Raw genomic sequence first — 19,559 nt, 5'->3', positions numbered from 1 at the left:
GTACATAAACGAGGGCACACAGGAGGCTGAGAGACTCTTCTCCAGACGGGGAAGGGCGGGCAGCAGAGACAGCTCGGCCCTGCAAGCGCAGCCTGCGAACACCGCGTGTGTGCTGGCCTCTGCTGGGCGAAGCTGAGCGCTCCCAGCCGCTCCCGCGCTCCTCTCGGCACAGCCGCTTCGGCAAGGGGCACGCTGAGCAGCTCTCCTGCCCTTTTCGCTGCGGCTCCAAAGTATTTATGCACTTGTTTCACAAAGCCCGTCTCAGAAGTCACTTCTGTTAGAGCTGCCAGCCTGCATCAGCAAGAGGATAGCCTCCTGCATGCTGAACCAAAGCAGCAGCCCACAGAAGGGATCCTCTCTCTGCTTCCTGCGATGATCATAGTGTACAAAGCAGCACTAGTCATACAAAAATGCTGCCTGGATGCTAATACTTCAGCACACAGAGATCAAAGAAGATCAGGAATCACTGCTAAGAGACAAAGTATTTTTATAAATCACAAGATGTCAAGAAGAGAAAAACCAAGGCATGTCATGAAATGGCAAGAGTTTCTCTGAGTGACTAACCCTGTGCTCACTTTGTCTTGTGTTCTGCTGTTTTTGCCACCTTATTGATTATTGATCTGGAGGAGATTTGAGCAGTGAGGCAGAGTTATATGTATCCATGAAGTTTTTTAAAGTTGCTCAAAAACCCTACCCAACTAAATGTTTGGCAGCACATATTCATTGCTTGCCAGGGCAGGGTTACAATCAGTGTGTTAAGGTTAGAATATGAGACTACAACTTTTCATCAGACATCAGGTCCTGAGAGTTCTCCTGCCTCAGAAACATCCACACAGTGACGACACACCTTCCCCCCAACCCTTGTACCACTTCTGTGCTTTTTTGCTAAGACACAAGCAATTTTTCTCCCCTCAGAACAGTGGTGGTTTGGTGCTGTGGTCCTCAGAACTTTTCCCAGGTTTGGTTTTATTGCTGCAGCATGAGTGGAGGAAGATGAGGGACATGCCTGAGTTCAGCAGTGAGGCTATGCACATTTCCAGCACTCTTTTGTTATTAGTTAATGTCAGCTGCAAGCAATAGAAGATTAAAATCTTTTTCTCATGTCATTTCTCATGCCATGAACTAGTATGACCCACTGAGATGGAGGCTGGAGGATGCTGAGTAAGAAGGGCTTATATACTTCAAGCTTTGACATTTGGGGTTAATCTGTGACCCTGATCTGGACTGGGTGTGGAAATCTAGACTATAGCTGAGTTTTTCGGCTAACTCAATCTTTTTTCACTTCTTTTATTCTGAGCTGAGCAAAGAGAATCGTATCTCATGTGCGTGCCTGGTGCACAGCAGAGGAGTGAGGCGTGTTTGCTCCAATAAAAGAGCTCATGCACAGCTTTCCTCACAGCTGTCTGTATCTCCACAGCTTTTCACAAGCAAAGGTTGAGAGAGCTGGACTTAAATACTCAAGCAGCACAGCAAGCTAACCACAGCTACACAGTTTTTAGATTAGAGCCAGTTCTCATCCGGCCTGATCAGAGGATGGGGCAGAGCAGGTTGGTATGTTTGCAGAAGGCCATGCAGAGGTAGCACAAGCACCCTGTGCCCAGGGGGGGTGTGCACCAACCAGAAAAAAGCACCTTTGAGATGCCTCATGCCCAAGTGCTCTTCCATCCTGTGCACTCCTTCTACGTCTTGTTCTTGCTGCAAGGAGGCAGCTGTGAATATTAGCACTTCAGCCATGCCCTCCCATCTACTCTTCAGAGTTCAGACTTACATGATTCACCTACACAAACATCTCATCTGAACTGGACAGGGTTAAATTAAAGCCATTGCTCTGTTAAAGCCAGGCTTTGAATAGGGAGATTTTTTTGCCAAGAAGTGATAAATTCAAGCTGCTCTTGGACAAGCCCTTGCAGCCCAGGCTGGAAGGTGTCAAACTGGAAAAAAATCCTGCCCCTGGCAAGGCCACACAGATCACCATAACTCTTTGTGGCCCTGTAAAATAGGCACAGATGATGCATCCTCGCCAAAGCTCCCAGAGAGCGAGAGCTACACAGGAAATATGCTGAAGGGGAGCAAAACATTATTTCCTTCCCCTGAGTTGTACTTTTGAAAGGCTTAAAGCTTTGGACAGTACAGGTTTGGTGCTCAAAGTTAGCCCCTGCACAACTTTGCTTGTTCTGAGGTCTGCAGTCTTCTTCAGATGAGATTTTAGACTGTGCAACTAAGCCATTGTGTTTTGTGTAGAGGAAGGAAATTTTTGCAAAATCTTTAGTGCTGCAGAGGTTGCCTGCTGCACTGTTATGAATGGAGTTGTCCGTGACTGTTCATGTACCCAGATCTTCATACTGAAAATATAACAGGAAAGATTCTTAAGGGTTTAGGGTATCAAAATAACAGTGCATCTAAACTACAGCAATAAACGAATCCATTGCCTTTAGTAGTAAACTAATCCATTGCCTTTATCAGATGTATTCTGGGTGGCTCTTGGGATGCAGAAAGCTCTGGGTGCCAGCAGAGGGCTTGCAGGGTTCCCTGCTCCATCGGGGCACACCACTGGCTTTGTCCAGAGCAGCAGCCCTGCCGGCCCATGCTTCACCGTGTGTCTCCAGCTGAGCACTGCATCCAGGTGTGGCCCCCAAATGAGGGGCTCTGCCAGCTATTCGAATCTTGTCATTTGGTCTTATGCTACAACTACCTAACCTCCAAAGAACTTCAGTAAAGCAGTTTAGGTGCTGAACCCAAAAGAAAACCTTCTCTCTCCACTAACAAAGATCTTGTTTTCTTTCCTGCAATGTCTGTTGTGAAAAGTTGTGCGTGTTATCTGCTGACAGTTCTTCTAGACCTAAATGCTATCAGTCAAAATGTGATAGGGCCACCTAAGAGGTAAGCTAGTTAGGCTTTGTAAGTGCAATGATGAAATTTAGAGGCACAAATAACAAGGCTGGCAGTTTGAAAGCAAGGGACATCCTGTGATCCTTTCAGGTTAGATAGCTCCCATTTAAAGGGAACCTAAAGAACTGCATGGATGTAAGATTTGGCAGATCCTCAAGTACTTGCTTTTCCTTAGCAGTTTTCTTCTTTTGTTCACCTACTCCTTGGATCTCTGAACCAATGTTCAGAGAATCAAAGACACCAAGGAATTATACTTTCCAGAATAATTTTCTACAATACCTTTGCACACCCTCCAAGCTAATTTTCCTCACCCATTTATATCACCTTGCTTGTCATTGAGGCCTGTTGCCATCTGGATTATCATTGCTGTCATCATTCCTAGCATTTGTATTTATTGGGTGGACTTTGAGAATAGTAAGCTTGTTGCAAGGCTTTAAATAAAGGAACTGTATGTACTAATTGGTCATAAAGGCAGCATACATTCCAAGACTGTCAGTGCTGGATTTCTTGAGATCAGTAGGGAAGATTACAGAGGTTAGGTTCTACCTGATGGCCTGTATTCTAACACTTAATTTAGGTCCTGCTTCTTCTCTGATTTAGTGCATTCCAATCTTCACAGATACTTTTGGCTCTAGGATCCTATAAGCTTTTTAGCACTTCTGTTAATCTCCATGTAAAGGAGATTTCCCTCTAGCTTTAAAATCCACTTCAAGGGGTTGTCCTGAAATATAAATAATTTTTCATGGCTAAGAAATTTTTATATAAATATGCTGTGCTGAGGGAAATCCAAAAGCAGCTGCTCTGTTGCTTCAAGAAGGGAAAGAGGCATGTGAGTAGAAACAGATGCAGCAATAGAGGAGGAAATGCAAAGCACAGGGGTTTTATTTTAGTATTTTATAATTAGAAATTGGCAAATTACATAAAGGGGTGATTGAGTAGTTCACAGAGTTAGTAACAAAACAGCCCTGAAATCCAAGGACAGGAGTTCAAGGAAGTGTGGGCCTATAGGTATGAAAAACCCTTTTCTGACTTGGCTTTGAGGAGCCAGGGTTGCTTCTCTGCCTGCTCATGTTCATTTGACAGGCTGCAGTCACCAGTGGCTGGGCACTGCTTTCATGCATCTCATTTCAGCAGAAGTCCTCATGTTATTTTCAGCAGAATCTGTGTTTTAGTCATTCTTGACTTCCCATCTGACTTTTCTGACAGGACTAAGACATGGGAGCAAATGGCTCCTTGCTTGGCAGGCTCTGACTTCCTACAGATCTTATGTTGATGCTGAGTAAACCCAAGGATTTTTGAGAGAAATTTAGAAGCTGAAGGTGGGACAAAAACAAAACTCAGGATGACAGACTGTTTTTGACCCCAGTGTGGAGTACAGCTGGCAGGAGGCCAAGGACCCAACACGTGTCTCAGTCATCTCCCATATATCTGATAATCTGTCTACTGTGTGTGTTCTTTTCTAAGTACTATATCAAGAAATTTAACTGTTCTCTGTGTCTTTCTGGTGTGTGACAGTATCTCCTCAATTTCTAATTTGTTTTCTTTATACTTTTTCTGCTTATTCTTTTTCTAAAAACCATTCAGTCACTGATATCTTCCTCTTTGCTACCCAGAGACCTTATGACACCAGTCTGCCATACAGTACCTAATTCCATTATCCTGCATTTATCTGAGTTTACAAATTAAAGATGCCATGGACTGTGATACAAGTTTTAGTTGCAGACAGCTAAAGCTACAGCCCTAAAGTCATTCTAGCCTTAATACAAGATGTGGGTGACATATTTAAGTTAGGCTTGACTAACTCAGTAATGTCTTAACCATCTGCAAATTTTATTCCTTACAGTGCTAAAGGGATAATAAATGATGGTTCTCTGAACAAACCCAGATTGCCATCCTAAAAGTTGCCTGTACATTTATTTTCTTGACTTTGTTTTTCAACTGCTCTTTGATCAATGATAGTGATTACCTCTGTGTAATTTTGATTTCTGTATAATATTGTGGAGAATTTTATAAAGATATTTTCAAGTCTTATCAGCCCAGAAGTTAATCTTCTGTACTATCTCACTGTTTTATTGTTAGAGTTCTCAGACTAAGCAATTGTTGAACCATAATAGTCTTATTCCTGCTCCATTTCACCTCTGCCCTACTTGCACTGCTGTCACTCATTGCATTCCTAATAACATGTAGATTACAAATTTGTTACACCAAATTCCTCTGTTCATTCTGTTGTTTCAGTGCAGAGCTTCGAGCTAACTTTTGTTGCCTAATTTAGAAACAAATGGGATTGAAAACCTCTTTTCTGGCTTTTGATTCTGAATTTGCCTCTCATATTTATTATGTAAAAGGGCTACATTATGACTATGCTGTACTGTTGTGAGAAGCACCCCAGCTGAGGTCCATTGGCAAAGCTGTGGTCTGTGGAGGGAAAGAGTAGGATGGTTTGCAGCTCTGCCCTGTGGAACTTTGAGCAGAGTACATAGGGAAGACTGCACTGGCTCTGCTCATCTCCAGCTCTGCTTCTGGCCACTGCTGGGAGTAGGAAACCCAAGCAGGTGAGAAGAAACAAGCTCTGTGAGGATACACAGCAAGAACCACTTAAACTGACATTTGTGCTCCTTGCAATAATTTGTGCAAAGCTTTTTTGTTTTGGGGTTTTGTTTGTTTGTTTTCTTTCATGGTAAATAAGAACATAAAGGTATCAAAGCCGTCTGTCTTTGCCCCTGACAGTAGGTAGATAACTCAGAGGACAGCAGCAACAACCTCTGACAGTGCTCCACCAAGTGTGTAAAAAGGCTATGTTATGATGCAGCTATAAAGTAAATAGAAGGCAGAAAACCTTCACTTTTTCATATTCTGTATTCCTTTGTTTAAGGAGTACAACATCCAAAAGATGCTGCTCCCGTTTTTCCAGATGAATTTTGACCTGTGTATTAAACGCTGGAAGGAGGCTGAACATCAGCAAATCTGCGTCCTTGTGCTGAGGAATGTTTATGCAATTTAGGTAACATGATGCTAATTAAATGAATTGTAGATAATAAATGATCTCCAGGCAGGCATCTCCCAGTGGTGTGTTGCTCAAGTAATGGGAAAACAAGCGCTGACTCATTAACTGCGAATTCCTCATGAGAATGGAAACAAACACCACTTTTGGCTCTTTTACTTCAGTGACGCCGAGATGTTTTAATTTTCACTTCACTGGATATTTTCACTCTCTAGTGTGCCATGTTGTGAGAAAAACCATCAGAGGCCAACCCAAACGAAACCCAAACCGGTTCCTCCTCCAGGACTCCACCTTGGCACCTCTGGCGGCGTCGGGCACTGCCCACCGGCTCACAGCCTCCCCCAGACCACAGTTCTGCTCAGCCCACGTCCCGTTCATCTCTGGCGGCCGAAGGCTCTCCCGTCCCGGCCCTCGGAACGCCGGGGGGGCCTCTCGGCGGGGCCGGGCAGGGGCGGGGAGCGGCCATGGGGAGGGGTGGTGGCCTGGCCGGGCAGGGCAGCGGCCGGACCCAGGCAGGGCCGCGGCCGGACCCGGGCAGGGCTGCGGCCCCGTCAGTGCCCCGGCGCTGTGGGTCGCGCCATGCCCCCCAGCGGCCCGAGCCCTCCCCGGCCTGGCGGCGGGGCGGGGCGGAGGGCGGGGAGGGCCGGGCCGGGGGCACCTCCCCGCGTGGCGGCCGCCAGTGAGCGCGGCGGGGGCGGCCGGCGGGGGTGTTTTGGACAGGTGGTGCCGGCGGGGAGCTGAGCCTGGCCGAGCTGAGCCTGCCCGGGCCGGGCGCGGCCCACGGTGCCGGCATGGTGTTGCAGGAGCCCGCCGGGGCGCCGAGTCCGTTGACTGCGGCCGGAGGAGTGGGTGATGCCGCCGCCGAGGTGCAGCTGTCCCGGCTTCGCTGGGCCGTGCTGCTGCTCTTCAGCAGCTACTCCTTGTGCAACGCCTTCCAGTGGATCCAGTATGGCAGCATCAACAACGTCTTCACGCGCTTCTACGGCGTGAGCGCCTTCGCCATCGACTGGCTTTCCATGAGCTACATGCTCATCTACATCCCCCTGCTCTTCCCCGTCGCCTGGCTGCTGGACAAGAGGGGCCTGCGCCTCATCGCCCTGGCCGGCTCGGCCCTCAATGCCATGGGTGCCTGGGTGAAGCTGGGCAGTCTGAAGCCGCACCTCTTCCCCGTCACTGTGCTGGGACAGGTCATCTGTGGCTTAGCCCAGGTCTTCATCCTGGGCATGCCCTCACGCATCGCCTCGGTCTGGTTTGGCTCCCAGGAGGTCTCCACCGCCTGCTCCATTGCGGTCTTTGGGAACCAGGTAATGGGGCAGCTGCACCCCGGCTGGCTGCGCTTGTGGGGCGGGCTGTCAGCTGCCTGGCCGGACTCTGGAAGTGCTGAGGGAACAAACCAAGAGGGGGTGAGGGATGCATAGGGCTGGAGGGCAGCCGCGGGGATAACACGAACTTACATGAAGTTCCCTCTGGAAAATGCATCTCGTATTTGGAAGGATGCCACTGGTGTTAGCCTGAGGGCTGATAGTGGGCAGAGGCAAATGGGACCTCCATCTACAAAGTTCAGGGCAGCATGGGGGTTAGGAATGATTCTGGCTTTGAGAGGGCTTTGGCTGAGGCTCTTCTCCAGTGCCCTTCACTTCTTGTGTGTGCCAATCCCCAAGTCCAGGGCTCTGATTCAGTATCCTGGGGGGGAAGGCACAGTGCTGAGAAACTGCTTTAGGCAGAGTGTCTTTCAAACCTGCAGTTGCATCTGGACTTGACACTGCCATGTCCTCTTTCTGCTGACAACTAGATGGGACAAAGGAGATTAGCTTTCTGCTGAAAGCATTGTCATTGGGCTCTGGAGGAAAAGGACTTTAGCACTTTCATACCTCTTAAAAGTAGGTACAGTGTTTACACAAGCAGTTGCTCTGAGAAAAAGAAAAGTTCCATCAGGCCAGTGTGAGGTCAGCTCCCTGAGCACTCTTTTACCAATACAGGTGTCTGAGGCCAGTGACCCACACTTGCTCGAACCGTGAGTCTCTTTTCTTGTAGCCAGAGGAGATAATTTTTTACACAGCTTTGAAAGGATCAGGGAAGTATCTTCTTGACCCTTGCACCGGAACACCTGCTCATTCAGCTGAATGAAGTAAATAAGCCAATACTGATGCAATGAGGCATAAGTGAAGTGAGCCTGGCTCTGCAGCCCTGACCCAAAGAAGAGGAAAGTGGAACGTGGCATTGGCTGCTGGGCCTGTGCCCCTTACTTTGAGATGCAGTGTACTCCTCTGCATGTGACACTGTGCTCCACCCTGGACCGTTCAGCCTGTGAGTGACTGCCATTCTGATTTGAATGGTTTTCAGTTCAGGTAGCTTCTAGTGCAGACTGCAACTTCCTGTGCTTCTGTATTTATTTAGGTACTGCTGCGGTAAAAAGAGGTGAATGCTTGGAGAGGGTATTTGAGGAACAGAAGTTTGCAGAACAGCGCTAGGGAGTTAAGGGGACTGCTTTACATCTTCAGGAGAGAGAAAACATACTTCTCTTTACTTGAGTGCACCTAAGCTATCCTTTTTGCTCTAATCATCCCTTCTAGTGGGCTGTTTTTTACGTGTTTTTAAATGAATCTTTAGAGTGGAAGGATCTAACTTGGCATGAGCAAATAAGTAACTGAGCATTTTGCTGTCAGACTTAAAAAATTATTCAGGTGGAGTTGCACAACAGTGTGCATTAGAAATCCAAACAATGAGGCTGTCTGCCTGTGTGGAGTCATGAGCATCCCAAAAGGAGTGGCTTAGTGTAACGGTTGTGAAAAGCAAACTTTAGCTGCCCTTTTGGTGCTCCACACTGCTCTGGTGGTTGCACTGACACGACAATGAGACCTCAGTTCGGTACATAGACTTGGCTTTGTAAGCCCAGACTTTCCTTTTAGAGAATCAGAGAAGTCAGAAATGGTAGTGACTAAAGACAGAGCATACTCCATAGGGAAGACCTATTTATTCCCATAGTCAGGCATAATCCCAGTGAATGAAAACTAGCTATTTTGTTTATTGGTGAGGTTGGGCAGGGAGAAGAAATAGAGGCATACATTTTTTCCTGACTGTAGTTAAAGACTGTATTAGAGAGTGTTAGCAAAGGGTATAGTACAGTGGTTTTGTAATTGCAGTATGGTAAATTATTCCCTATGCTCGTTTCTCTACAACTGCATGGTCTTCCTTTCCTTGCCATGTCACTTAGTTTAATTATTATTATTATTGAATACCAAGCAGTGTTGTCCCTCTCCATTAAGAATTGCAAGCAACTGCATGAGGAAGTAGGGAAGTGTCACTGCTTCTTTATTTGGCATACCTGCCCTCTTTCTGCTCTTGCTCTCTTGGCCCCAGGCTGCACTTCAGCAGTGCTGTCCTGAGGGAAGCCCTGTCGGGTCTGCCAGGGCCATGTTTGCTCAGGACACTGCCTCTGCTTGCTGACTGATGGTAACCTTCAAGCTCAAAGTTAGCCCTGAAGAGTAAATGATTGAATCAATCAGACCAGGTGTTAAATGCCCTTTAAAAAAAACAAACAATCCCTAGTAAAGTATTAGAATCACCTCACTTGTTTCTGGCCGTATGTTGGCTGTGGTACCTGAAGTGCAAAAACAGATTAGATTGAGCACTCTTGAATCAGTGCTGAGAGCTTCTAGAAGAGTGTGAACACCTGTGGACATGATCACATTCTCTTGTTTACCCCCTGCTGGTTTTCATGACGTTTTACTTTTCCACATTTTAACAGGAAGATACATAGGTGTTTTTCCATTCTTTTTCCTTGTCGTGGAAGCTCATATGTGGGGAGGTATAGAATAAAGTTTGCCTATAAGATGCCTTGGCATTAATATATTAGTGTTATTGGAATACTACTGGCTCCTCATTGCTTGAAAGACTAGGAAAAATCCATATGGGGACTCTTCCTCATGCTGAAGATCTGGGGTAAAGAAGCAGAAGTGTTATGGAGAGTTCACTAATGTTCTTCAGACATATTTTAGTACTGGCAAGGATTTGTCTGACATTCTTATGAAATGTAGTAGTAGTAGTGTCCTGCTACATCAGCACTGCTCCCTGTGGAGCACCTTGGTGCTGGATATCTGTGTGAAGTCCCGGACACGAGGTGGGTTGGAGAGAGCAGTCTGGGTAAGGCCATGCTGTTTCCATTTAGTTGTATTGATTCATCATCTGTGTCCCTGTTTGGGGCTGTGGTTCACACCTGGCAGGCAGCAGCAAACAGGCTTCTGACCTTCTGTGCTGATGGCAGACTGTCCGTCCCTCTCGCTGGGGACAGGACTGCTGTGGGAAGGAGCCTGAGATAGTGGCCTTGGCAGGAGTGTGTGCCTGCTGGAGCAGCAGGACTTGCCCCTCCATTGGGCACAGTTGCTCTTCTGGAATGTGGGGATGAGGAGGCAGATTGTCCTTTGGCATGACAGAACTGACATGCTGGGGGGATGTTTAGGTAGCGAGGTAAGTTTTCATGGCATTTTGAAATTGATAAGCGGGAGTCTGATGGCCAGGTACAGGCTCTGTCCTTCAGCTGCCATGGTGCATGCTGAGCTGCTGTGCCTGGGTTTTGTGCATATCTCACTCTTACTAGTTTATTTGGTGTGAGATATACATAAAACCCAAGCGCAGCAGTTTGTCACTTGATGGGCAAGGGTCATGGACAACATTCAGAGAAGTATATAACTGTGTTGCACACAGACAAAGAACATTTGTGCATTTGATTTGTATTGCTTTGCCACCAGTATTGGGTTTTTTCTTGGTATAGAGAGACCTTGTTCCTGTTTCTTGCTGTTTTGACAAAGAAACAAGCCACTGATAGCCTTGGGAGTAAGGATGCGGGCCTGGTAAATTATCTTTTTGCAGTAATTTTGCCTTTTTTTCTATTTTTTTTTAAGCATGGCTTGAAAAAAAGTGATGAGATTTGGGAGGAAAGAAAACTTCAGCCTTATATTAAGCTCCGCTTTAGAGAAAAAATCATGCAGCACCTTACTGATCTTAGGATCTATCCGTGTTCTGATATAGCTGCAATGTGACTTTAGATATTTAGGGCTTTCATAACAGAGAGCCTGAGGCAGAGGTTTTAGGTGGTATCTGCAGCCTCTGGGAGTGCCAGTCTTGAAGTGTTTAGGTGATGGCTTTTGAAATGGACAAACCTGGTGATAAGCTGCGAATTAAATTCATGGAAATGTTCTCTCTGTCACTCCTGGAGGGTCCTTTCATCTGTTTTGAACTGGGGGAAAGATTCTGCCTGGGATAGTGGCTGAGGTGGGTTTTGCTGTGTAGTTGGGTCTGCAACATCTGAATAGCCATTGCTTATGAGCTGGTGATCCTACAGTGCTGTTTGTGCTGCTCATGTGCCATTGTTTGATGCCTCACTGATAACTTTGTTCTGTACCTTTTGCCCTTCAGGGAAGGCAGCATCTTGAAGTCTAAGAAGCATTTTGGAAAGGTATCATGTCCTGTGGAGTCCCTGTCTTCCAGTCTTAGAGTGGATTTCTAGATCTTCTTTGGCTGCTCTGTCTCTGCTGGAGGATTCCCATCCCTTCAAATGATTCCTTGTTAGAAATATGGACAGGATCTACCTCACAGCTCTCTAGCTTGGCCCTGTATCTCTCAGTTTTAGCTATCAGAATAGAGAGGATTTTAGTGGCAGTAGCTAATGTTGGCATAGTTGCTTGTAGTGATAGTAGTTAATGGTTGACATTCTCCAGCCCTGTCTCCTTTCCCTCCCTGACAAAAAAAGAGCAGGGTGGATCAGAGCACTTGGATCTCAAGGAGTGCTCCATGGCTAACTCTCCAAGATCCTGGATGTGGCTCAGTGTGGGAGGGTGTGCTGACCAAATAACAATGTGGCTTTTGCAGGAATGCCTCCGTTTCTATAAATGGACATGAGGGCCTGAAATGAACTTTTTCTACCCATTTCATCTGGTGCTCCCTTCCCAGACATACACCAAAGGCAGCTGTCCTTTCTCTCTCTCTCAAAAGAACTTGGCTTTTGGGTTAAGTTCTGCGTGGGAGTTTAAATTAATGTCTGCAGTGTTTCTGGGAGGCCCAGCAAGCACCCTCAGCACTTGCCCTGCAGGATATCCAGGATTGCTGTGTTAGGTGACTGGAGTAGGTCCCTGACCAAAGCATATTCTCACTGAGGATTCCAGTAGCAGCTGAGGTAGCTGAAACCCTTCTGTTTTGTTCTCCCTCCTGTCCACTGCTGTTGTTTTGCTGTGTTGCATATCTTTCCCAACAGACTGGGGGAAGGTGCATTCAAGACTGCCAGGCCCTGAATGACTTGCACAGGGGAATTCTGACCGGTCTTCACTGTACAGCATTGCACCATATGGAGCATTATGAGATGATGCCACAGAAGCAGAAGTGTGATGTGGAAGGGAGTTTGCTGTGTTTGCACATGAGCTTTGGTTGTGCAAGTGCGGTTTGGAGAAGCAAAGTCTCCCACATTAGTGGGAAAGTAAATCGAGCTTAAGCCCTGTCTTTTCTCATCATGAGGCTCCATTACAGTTTTTCCTTCCACAACTTGTATTCTTCCTTACTTTTTCTTAAAACACTGCAAGAAAGTTATGCAAACTGTGCAGAAATGTACATTGGCTTCCTGATTATCTGGATTTCAATGGGCTTTTCTAACTTTGCTGTCAGTGGTATGGAAGAAGCATATTCTGAGCACCAATTCATACAGTAAGTTTACTGTATAGGAACTGGCAGCTTCTGCTTAAACAGCACCTCAGTTGGGCATTTTCATTTCTCCTGTAGCCTTTTATATGGCTGGGATCTGTGCTGATAGCAAAGTATTGGGAAGCCAATGTGCAGTTGGGAGGCACAGGGTGTGAGAAGCTGTCTGCTCTCTGCAGGTCACAATACATGAATTATAAGGTCATAAGGTTCAGCTGCTCTGGTGAAATGTCATGGTTACAGTTTGAGGGGCACCTGTAGTTAGAAAAGGAGGGAGGGCCTAGGACAGAGCTTTGATACACAGACAAGAGTATAAGAGGATCCTGTGCTGACCAGAGCTCTGGAACAAGTAACTCAAAGGAGTTTGATTGGGTGAATCCAGATGGAATCTGGGGTGTATCCTACTCACTCTCCAAAGTCTTGGCTTGGGAACTTGCTAAGACCATACTGAAATCATGGTTTCTGAAAAGCCTGTTGTATTGGTGTTTATCAAAGCACAGATCTTTTGATTGCTACACTTTCTGTCCACTTGGCCAAACCAGCTGGCTGCTGGTTTCAGGGTTTCCTGGGACTTCTGTTTATGCTGAGCCTCCTAAAAATTAGCATCACTTTTCTCTTCCTCCCTTTGCAATTTGAATATTTGGTAACTGACCATTTTGTATGTTTGCATGCCAGTAGTGTGGATTTTCTGTTGAGTTGTTCTTTTGAACTTGTAATTGAATACCAACTGTTCCTGATGCCTCATTGAAGAAATTAGTTTAAAAAATTGAGTAATATCTTCCACTCATAAGGCATCATGTCGTGAATGATGGTCCAAGACCTCTTGCTTGAACGTTCTCCTTCCACACTGATCATCTTTTGACCCTTCTGTCAGGATTCCTGATTTTGTTGTGTTTGAAGAGCTTTGACTTTGTAAAGCTGTTCTGGTGCTTTTGGCCTAATTATGGTTTTGCTTTATCTTGGTCCAGCTTGCTGTCGTTTTTCTTTGCTTGAAGGAATAATGTCCAGTTTTAGAGCTGGTGGTTTATGTTCTTGTTGGTGGTTTATTTTTTGGTGGTTTTTTTGGGGGGGAGGTTTGTTTGTTGGGTTTTTTGTCTTTATTTTTTACTTAATTGTGGTTCCTTTATTCTAAAATATTTTGCTAATATTCTCTAGGCTTACAGTGAGCCTCTGACTTAGTGTTTTTCCACAATCCTAGTGACACTTAAAAGCATTTAATTTCTTAGCATTTTCTTCTTCATTTCCATTTAACACACTTTTTTTTCCTTTTAGGCAGCTTCCTCTTTTGAGTTATATATTGCTGTAGTGTTTTAGAGGGTGTTTCCTTTTTTTTGGTCACTGTTGCAAGGCAACTGAATTTTAGTCCAGTACACAACCATTCTGTAATACTGATCATAGTCACACTGCTGTTCTGGGTTGAAATCACGAACTGTGCTGCCTCTAATAAGTTTTCCTCAGAAGAGGGTATTTATGGAATCCAAAAATGCAGTCTCTGCATCATCCCTGTCATGATGCTTATTTAGCTTGCAAGGGCATTGTCAAAATTTCTAACTGTTGTGTATTTTTGCTTTTGCAGCATCTCTCTGTCTTTTAACATTTTAATTGACCTTCTGTATTTGGTGGTCCCCTTTGTCAACATTTATACCTACTTATAGGTAGGTATAAATGGTATATATGGAATTTTACAGGGCTTCTGTGTTCCTGCTGCTGACTCGTAGTTTTCTTTGAGGTAGGGGTCCACTCCTGCGCTCCTCCATTGATCACTCATTTACAGTTTTTATGCTGATACACCACTGATTATCTTCCTTCAGGAGACTCTTGGCAGCTAACCTTAGACATGTCATTTTCTGTTTCAAGTCTTTGGGTACATTTACACCACCTTCTTAGCTACTTGCTCTTGGTTTTGTTCTCTGTTCTTGTGCACACTTAAATATTGAATATAATGTTGTTGTGACTGATCCTTCACAAAATTCAGGTAGGAAATATATTCCTTCTATCCTTCACCCGTCTCTAAAGAGTAAGTCATCTGAACAGTGCTCTCTGTTGTAGTTGTTGACTTTCCTGGCAGTATGTTTAAAAATTACCCCAAAGACTTATTAAAATAAAGTGCCAGCAGCCTGATCTCCTGGAGAGATCCTCAGAGATCAGGATGTTTTGGGTGTTTTGGGTGAGAGGATTCTGAGTGATGAACCAAATTTTGAGAACAAGCTTATCTGTATAGGTATTGGAGACCTATCTGCCTGTATAGAGGTTGGAGATGCAAGTTTAGTAAGAGAGTCCATTATGATCCCTTATGACTGATGGTGTCTGTGAGGAGGGTATCATGGACTTTTACAGAACTAACCTTATTTTTGCATTGCTTTATTTTCCCTGATGTGCAAGGTGTGCAGAAGGGAGACGTGATTTTTCCCTTTCTAAGGTATCTTCTACATTTTCTGGTTAATTGGTTACAGTGTTTCTGTGGACTGATGGTAATGTGCACACTGACCTGCTGAAAACCAGGCTAAAAATCTCCTTGTGAAAGGTAAAGTATATGCAGTGTAATAGTCATCATGTTGTTGAGAGCTTGTCTTCTTTGCTAAAAATGGTATGAATAATCCAGGGTCTGTGAGTGTTCAGGAAATCTTCAGTTTTAGTTAAGTCAAAGGGCCTTATCTTCACTGATCAAGAGCATGAGTTGCTCTGAAATATAAAATGTAGCTCCTATTGCTATGATTTTTGTTCATTCTGCTACCTGATTCTTATGAAAGGTATAATGAAGTTTTAATGGATAAAAGTTGCTTCTTTTTGGGGGAGGAGAAGAGAAAGCACAAAACATCTGTTTGTGGTTAGAAAAGTTGTTCAGGAAAGTCCTTCTGAAAAGGCCAACAAGTAGTTCAAGAAAGCTGGGTGAGTCTGTGGCCCATTGGGTAAGTGATGACTGTAGGACCTCCCAGGAAAGGATTTCTAAACAATTTGCAAAACAGACTCTCAATACCTTCTCTGCTAGTTATATCAGATAGATCCTTTTTCAGGATTGAGCAGCTGGAAGGAGATTGGAAAAGATTGAATCTCAACTGTGGTCCTGGAGAAACTTGTGTCAGAGGTCAGAATAAAGCATGGGTCTTTCCTCCCCTGTTGGTTTGCTGCAGTTCAGCAGCTCATGTGATTGCATGTGATTGCAGAGAGAAGGAAGCCAAGAAGTACCTAGCACAGGAATCCAGCTTAGTTCTTCCAAGAATGAAACAGTGGTAAAACAAAAAGTCAGTTTCCAGTGAGGTGTTTGTAGACCTTACTTGGGAAAGGGTGAGGGGCACATGGAAAACCTGATCTATGAGACTCAATAGGGCTCTTCCCTCAAATGGAAAGGAGCATTGTTGAGAGTCTCTTCCTCAAAAGTTAAATCTTCAGAAATGTTCTGGAGATAGGAGTGAAGCCCAAGCTGGCTGTGTCCTGGGCTGACCAGGCACACCAGAGGCATAGGCCTGCACTTGGCCACAAGGAGGGCAAAATGAATGTGCTGCAGAAACAAGCAGGCTTCTGCCCTCTACCAGCCATCTCTGAGAGCTTCTGTGCTTGATGCCATTACCTTTTCTGTGCAGCTGCAGGCTTGGGAAGGGGAGGCGTGCAGTTTGATGGAGATCAGAGCTTGAAGCCTCTAAACCATGATAGTTGTGCTCACTGGAGTCACTGGGCAGTGCAGAGAGGAGAGTCAGCCTGAGTCGCTGTGCTGAGAGGCTGGGCATAGGTCATATCTGAGCAAAACTGAGCTCTGGCAAGTTTAGTCCTGTGTCAGAGTCTGGCTGTGCCATGTGGGATTTAGGAAGGTTTATCCTTCCTAATGACCTTTTAAGTTTCCTCCTAAACTCAGTCCTTGAATTGCTATCTGGGATGGCACAGCTTGGGTTTGTCTTCAGTCTATGTAACCAAACCTCAAATGTTCTTATTCTTGACAGTGCTTTAAGCTGGTGGGGCACATCTGAAATCTCTCAGTGGCTCTTCTCACTAGCTCCCTGCAATGTCTGAGAGAATGAATGTAGTGTAGATATCTGTTGCTCATTCTGACCCAGGATATTCCAGGTCCCAGTGGAGAGTACTGTGTGACACAGGAGAAGTTTGGCCAGACGTGGTTGAAAGTCACTTTTTTGTAAGCTAAATGTGGTGCCTGAGGGCAGCAGATTGCTTAGGATTCAAACAGAGCTTTCTTCCTATCTGAAAGGTACACCAGCTGGATGGAGGAGTAGGGATTTTGTGGAGAGTTTTCTGGGGCTGGGGGACACAAGCTGATTTTTAGCTGAAATATGCGATATGGCAACTGAAATATATTTGTTCTGAGATCTTTGTCTTGACCAGTAAGTCACGTCTTCCAGAATGAGTCTGTCAGCATCCCAGAAACATGGAGATATGTGTGCAAGGAGGTTTTGCTAGAAGTCAGCCTGGGAAAGTTGTCCAAGCTCATGCCTGGGTTACAGGGCTCTTGGGTCTTCTGCTCTGTGCTGACATGCTTCAGTGAGGTTTATGGGATGCCCAGAACTTGCCTTCCTTAGTCCTTGCTTTCTGTACACTTCAGAGCAGTTTTTCCAGGGACAGTTGCCAAGCTCCATTACTAAAACAACCTTGACATCCAGGATATGTGCTGTCAACACTTCCTTTGCTTTCACCCTGATGCTCTGCTAGGTTCTCCTGATGGTTATAGGATGAGCTTTGTCCTGGGAGGCTGCTCATTTGAAACTGTATCAAAGTTGGCTGAAACAGATTAATATCTCAGTTACGTAGAGTGGTCAGGTGTCTCGGCCCTTGCAGTTATGTTGTTGGAAAACTCATTAACCCAGCAAATATTTTGGTTAGTTTTGATGGTCTTGTTTTCTGCTATTTTTAATGAGCAAAACTGGATTACCAGGTGATCAGGCCAGCTCTAGAGCAGGGGCAAGGTAAGGAATGGGATGTGTATGGGAACAGGAACATATATTTGTGGGGGAGGTCAGGGCAGGCAAGACCTCCACTTTGATGAAGCCAGGTATTCATTCTTTTCAATTGTGTTGTAAAACCTTGCTTTGAATATCCTGACAGTTGTAATTGCAGTGAGGAAACCTCTCTTATGGCCTAATTGAAATGAGTATCTGACTTTTAATTGTTGGGTGGTAAAGAAGAATTTCATCTTGGTTGTGAAATTGGATTAGGCTCAGGTGAGCCTGCACTGAGCTGTAGGGTAGTGGCCCTGTTGCGGTTTCATGTCATGCCTCTGTTTATCCCCTCTCTCTCCTCAGCTTGGCATTGCTATGGGCTTTCTGGTCCCTCCAGTTCTGATCCCTAACGTGGAGGATGTGGAGAAGCTGGCCTACCACATCAGCATCATGTTCTTCATGACTGCAGGTGTGGCATCAGCCCTGTTCATCCTGGTCATTATAGGTAAGGAGGTGGGAGTGTGCACATGAAACCAGATGGGACTGAGATCAGCTGATGTGTGACGGGGGCCTGTGTGCCAGGAGATGGGCTGGGCAGGCCATCTGGGGAGGTGTCCTACCATGCAGCTGACAGGCTTATGCAATACTGTATCTTGCTGCTTCAAACCCTTGATGAACAGCACATGTTGAAGGGAGGTGGCCAGCAAGCCTGCCAAATTCTTAGTTTTGTCCATTGCTTGCATAATAAATTCCAGGCATGAGTAAGTCTTTGAAAAACCAGCAGGAATCTTTCATAGTCATCTTCCCTTCAAACACGGTGCTGGCCCCTGGGTTATGTCTGGGACCTGCCTACCCCTGAAGAGTAGAAAGAGGCAGATTATATAGCATCACAGGAACAAGCTCTTCCCAGTTATGAGTGAAAAGAAAAAAGCATGAAGGACAGTAGCAGGACACTAGAGATGCAATTCCCTGCTTAACACATGAAGTTGAAGCCAGATCTTTAGCATGAAACATTGGCATGCTCACTGGAGAGCTGAGTTTAGTTGCTGAATTCCATGCAATTTGTTTTTGATAAGCTCCTCTTACCAGTTTGTTCTGTTGCTGATGGCTGAATCAGATGTAGCTTCAAATAGTGTGGGGCAGAGAATAGACAAGGTACAAAAATGGCTGTCTAGCACCTGGCATGGCAGTATCACCTGTGACTGGGATTTCTGGATGCTACTTTAATGATAGTAAGGGGCAGCAGATGGCTTGGCCTGAAATAAAACCTGGCAAAGGTTGTTGTTCCCTGGGCACTGGCCACTGCAGAACACTAGGCCACCTTTGTCAACTAACTTGTCCAGTTCTGCTTTGTCTTTTGTAAATCCACATAACACTTTTGCACCTGGATGGTCATCCTTCTAGAGACAAAGTCTGATAATAATCTTGAGAACTCTTGGTGCTGCTGGACACTGCCTACACAAAAATCTAATTGAAGGCAAGATGTTTCCCTTGGGAAGGAGACAGGAGCTACTGCTGGAAGAGAGCTGTTCTTTCTGTTCCTGGATAAGTTCATGCATGGAGATCAAAGCTTAAGGAAAATGGCGTGTTTTGTACACTTGGTTCTAGCAGTCCCTCTGCCATCCCTGAAATGGCACAGTGTGTGCTCAGGCCCCTCAACTGCACCATTACAAACAGGTGTACTTTTTTGTGTCTACAAACAGGTGTACTTTTTTGTGTCTGCTTTCAGTCTTCAAAGAGAAGCCCCCAAACCCTCCAAGTCGAGCTCAGGCCCTGATCCAGTCCAGACCAGCTGCAGAGTATTCCTACGTGCAGTCAATCCTCCGCCTGCTCCGCAATGCCAACTTTTTGCTGCTTATGGTCACTTATGGTAAGGTCTGGTCTCCTTTCTTCTTGTGCAGTTATCACAGCTTCTCCCTTCCTCTCTGTGCTCTGCTGGGACAGTAACTAGCTTGAGTTGTTTTAGGGGAACATAAAGATAGCTCCCCTGTGCTGCCACAGACCAGGAATCCTTATAGCCCAGTCCTCTTCAGCAGTGGTTACCCGTGAATGCAGCAGGGAAGAACAAAAGGAAGGCAAGCACGCAGAGGATGATATGC

General features: G+C 45.5%; 1 protein-coding gene across 4 annotated transcripts in view; it reads left to right on the top strand.

The window, feature by feature from the left end:
• Positions 1-6,622: 6,622 nt before the first annotated feature.
• FLVCR2 (FLVCR choline and putative heme transporter 2) overlaps positions 6,623-19,559 on the top strand; it is a 34,567-nt gene continuing 21,630 nt past the window's right edge. For all 4 annotated transcript variants that reach the window (XR_010440548.1, XM_064714869.1, XM_064714868.1 and 1 more), the window contains exons 1-3: positions 6,623-7,194; positions 17,824-17,965; positions 19,190-19,330. Coding sequence is in view for 3 of the 4 variants with exons in the window: in XM_064714869.1 (XP_064570939.1) it covers positions 6,682-7,194; positions 17,824-17,965; positions 19,190-19,330 (796 nt within the window). In the remaining variant the exon portion in view is untranslated. The remainder of the gene's footprint in view (positions 7,195-17,823; positions 17,966-19,189; positions 19,331-19,559) is intronic.

The sequence above is a fragment of the Zonotrichia leucophrys genome, chromosome 5 (assembly GCF_028769735.1).
Source record: "Zonotrichia leucophrys gambelii isolate GWCS_2022_RI chromosome 5, RI_Zleu_2.0, whole genome shotgun sequence".
NCBI lineage: Eukaryota > Metazoa > Chordata > Aves > Passeriformes > Passerellidae > Zonotrichia > Zonotrichia leucophrys.
Note: the sequence above shows the minus strand (reverse complement) of the source record. Positions and strands in the feature narration are given on the sequence as shown.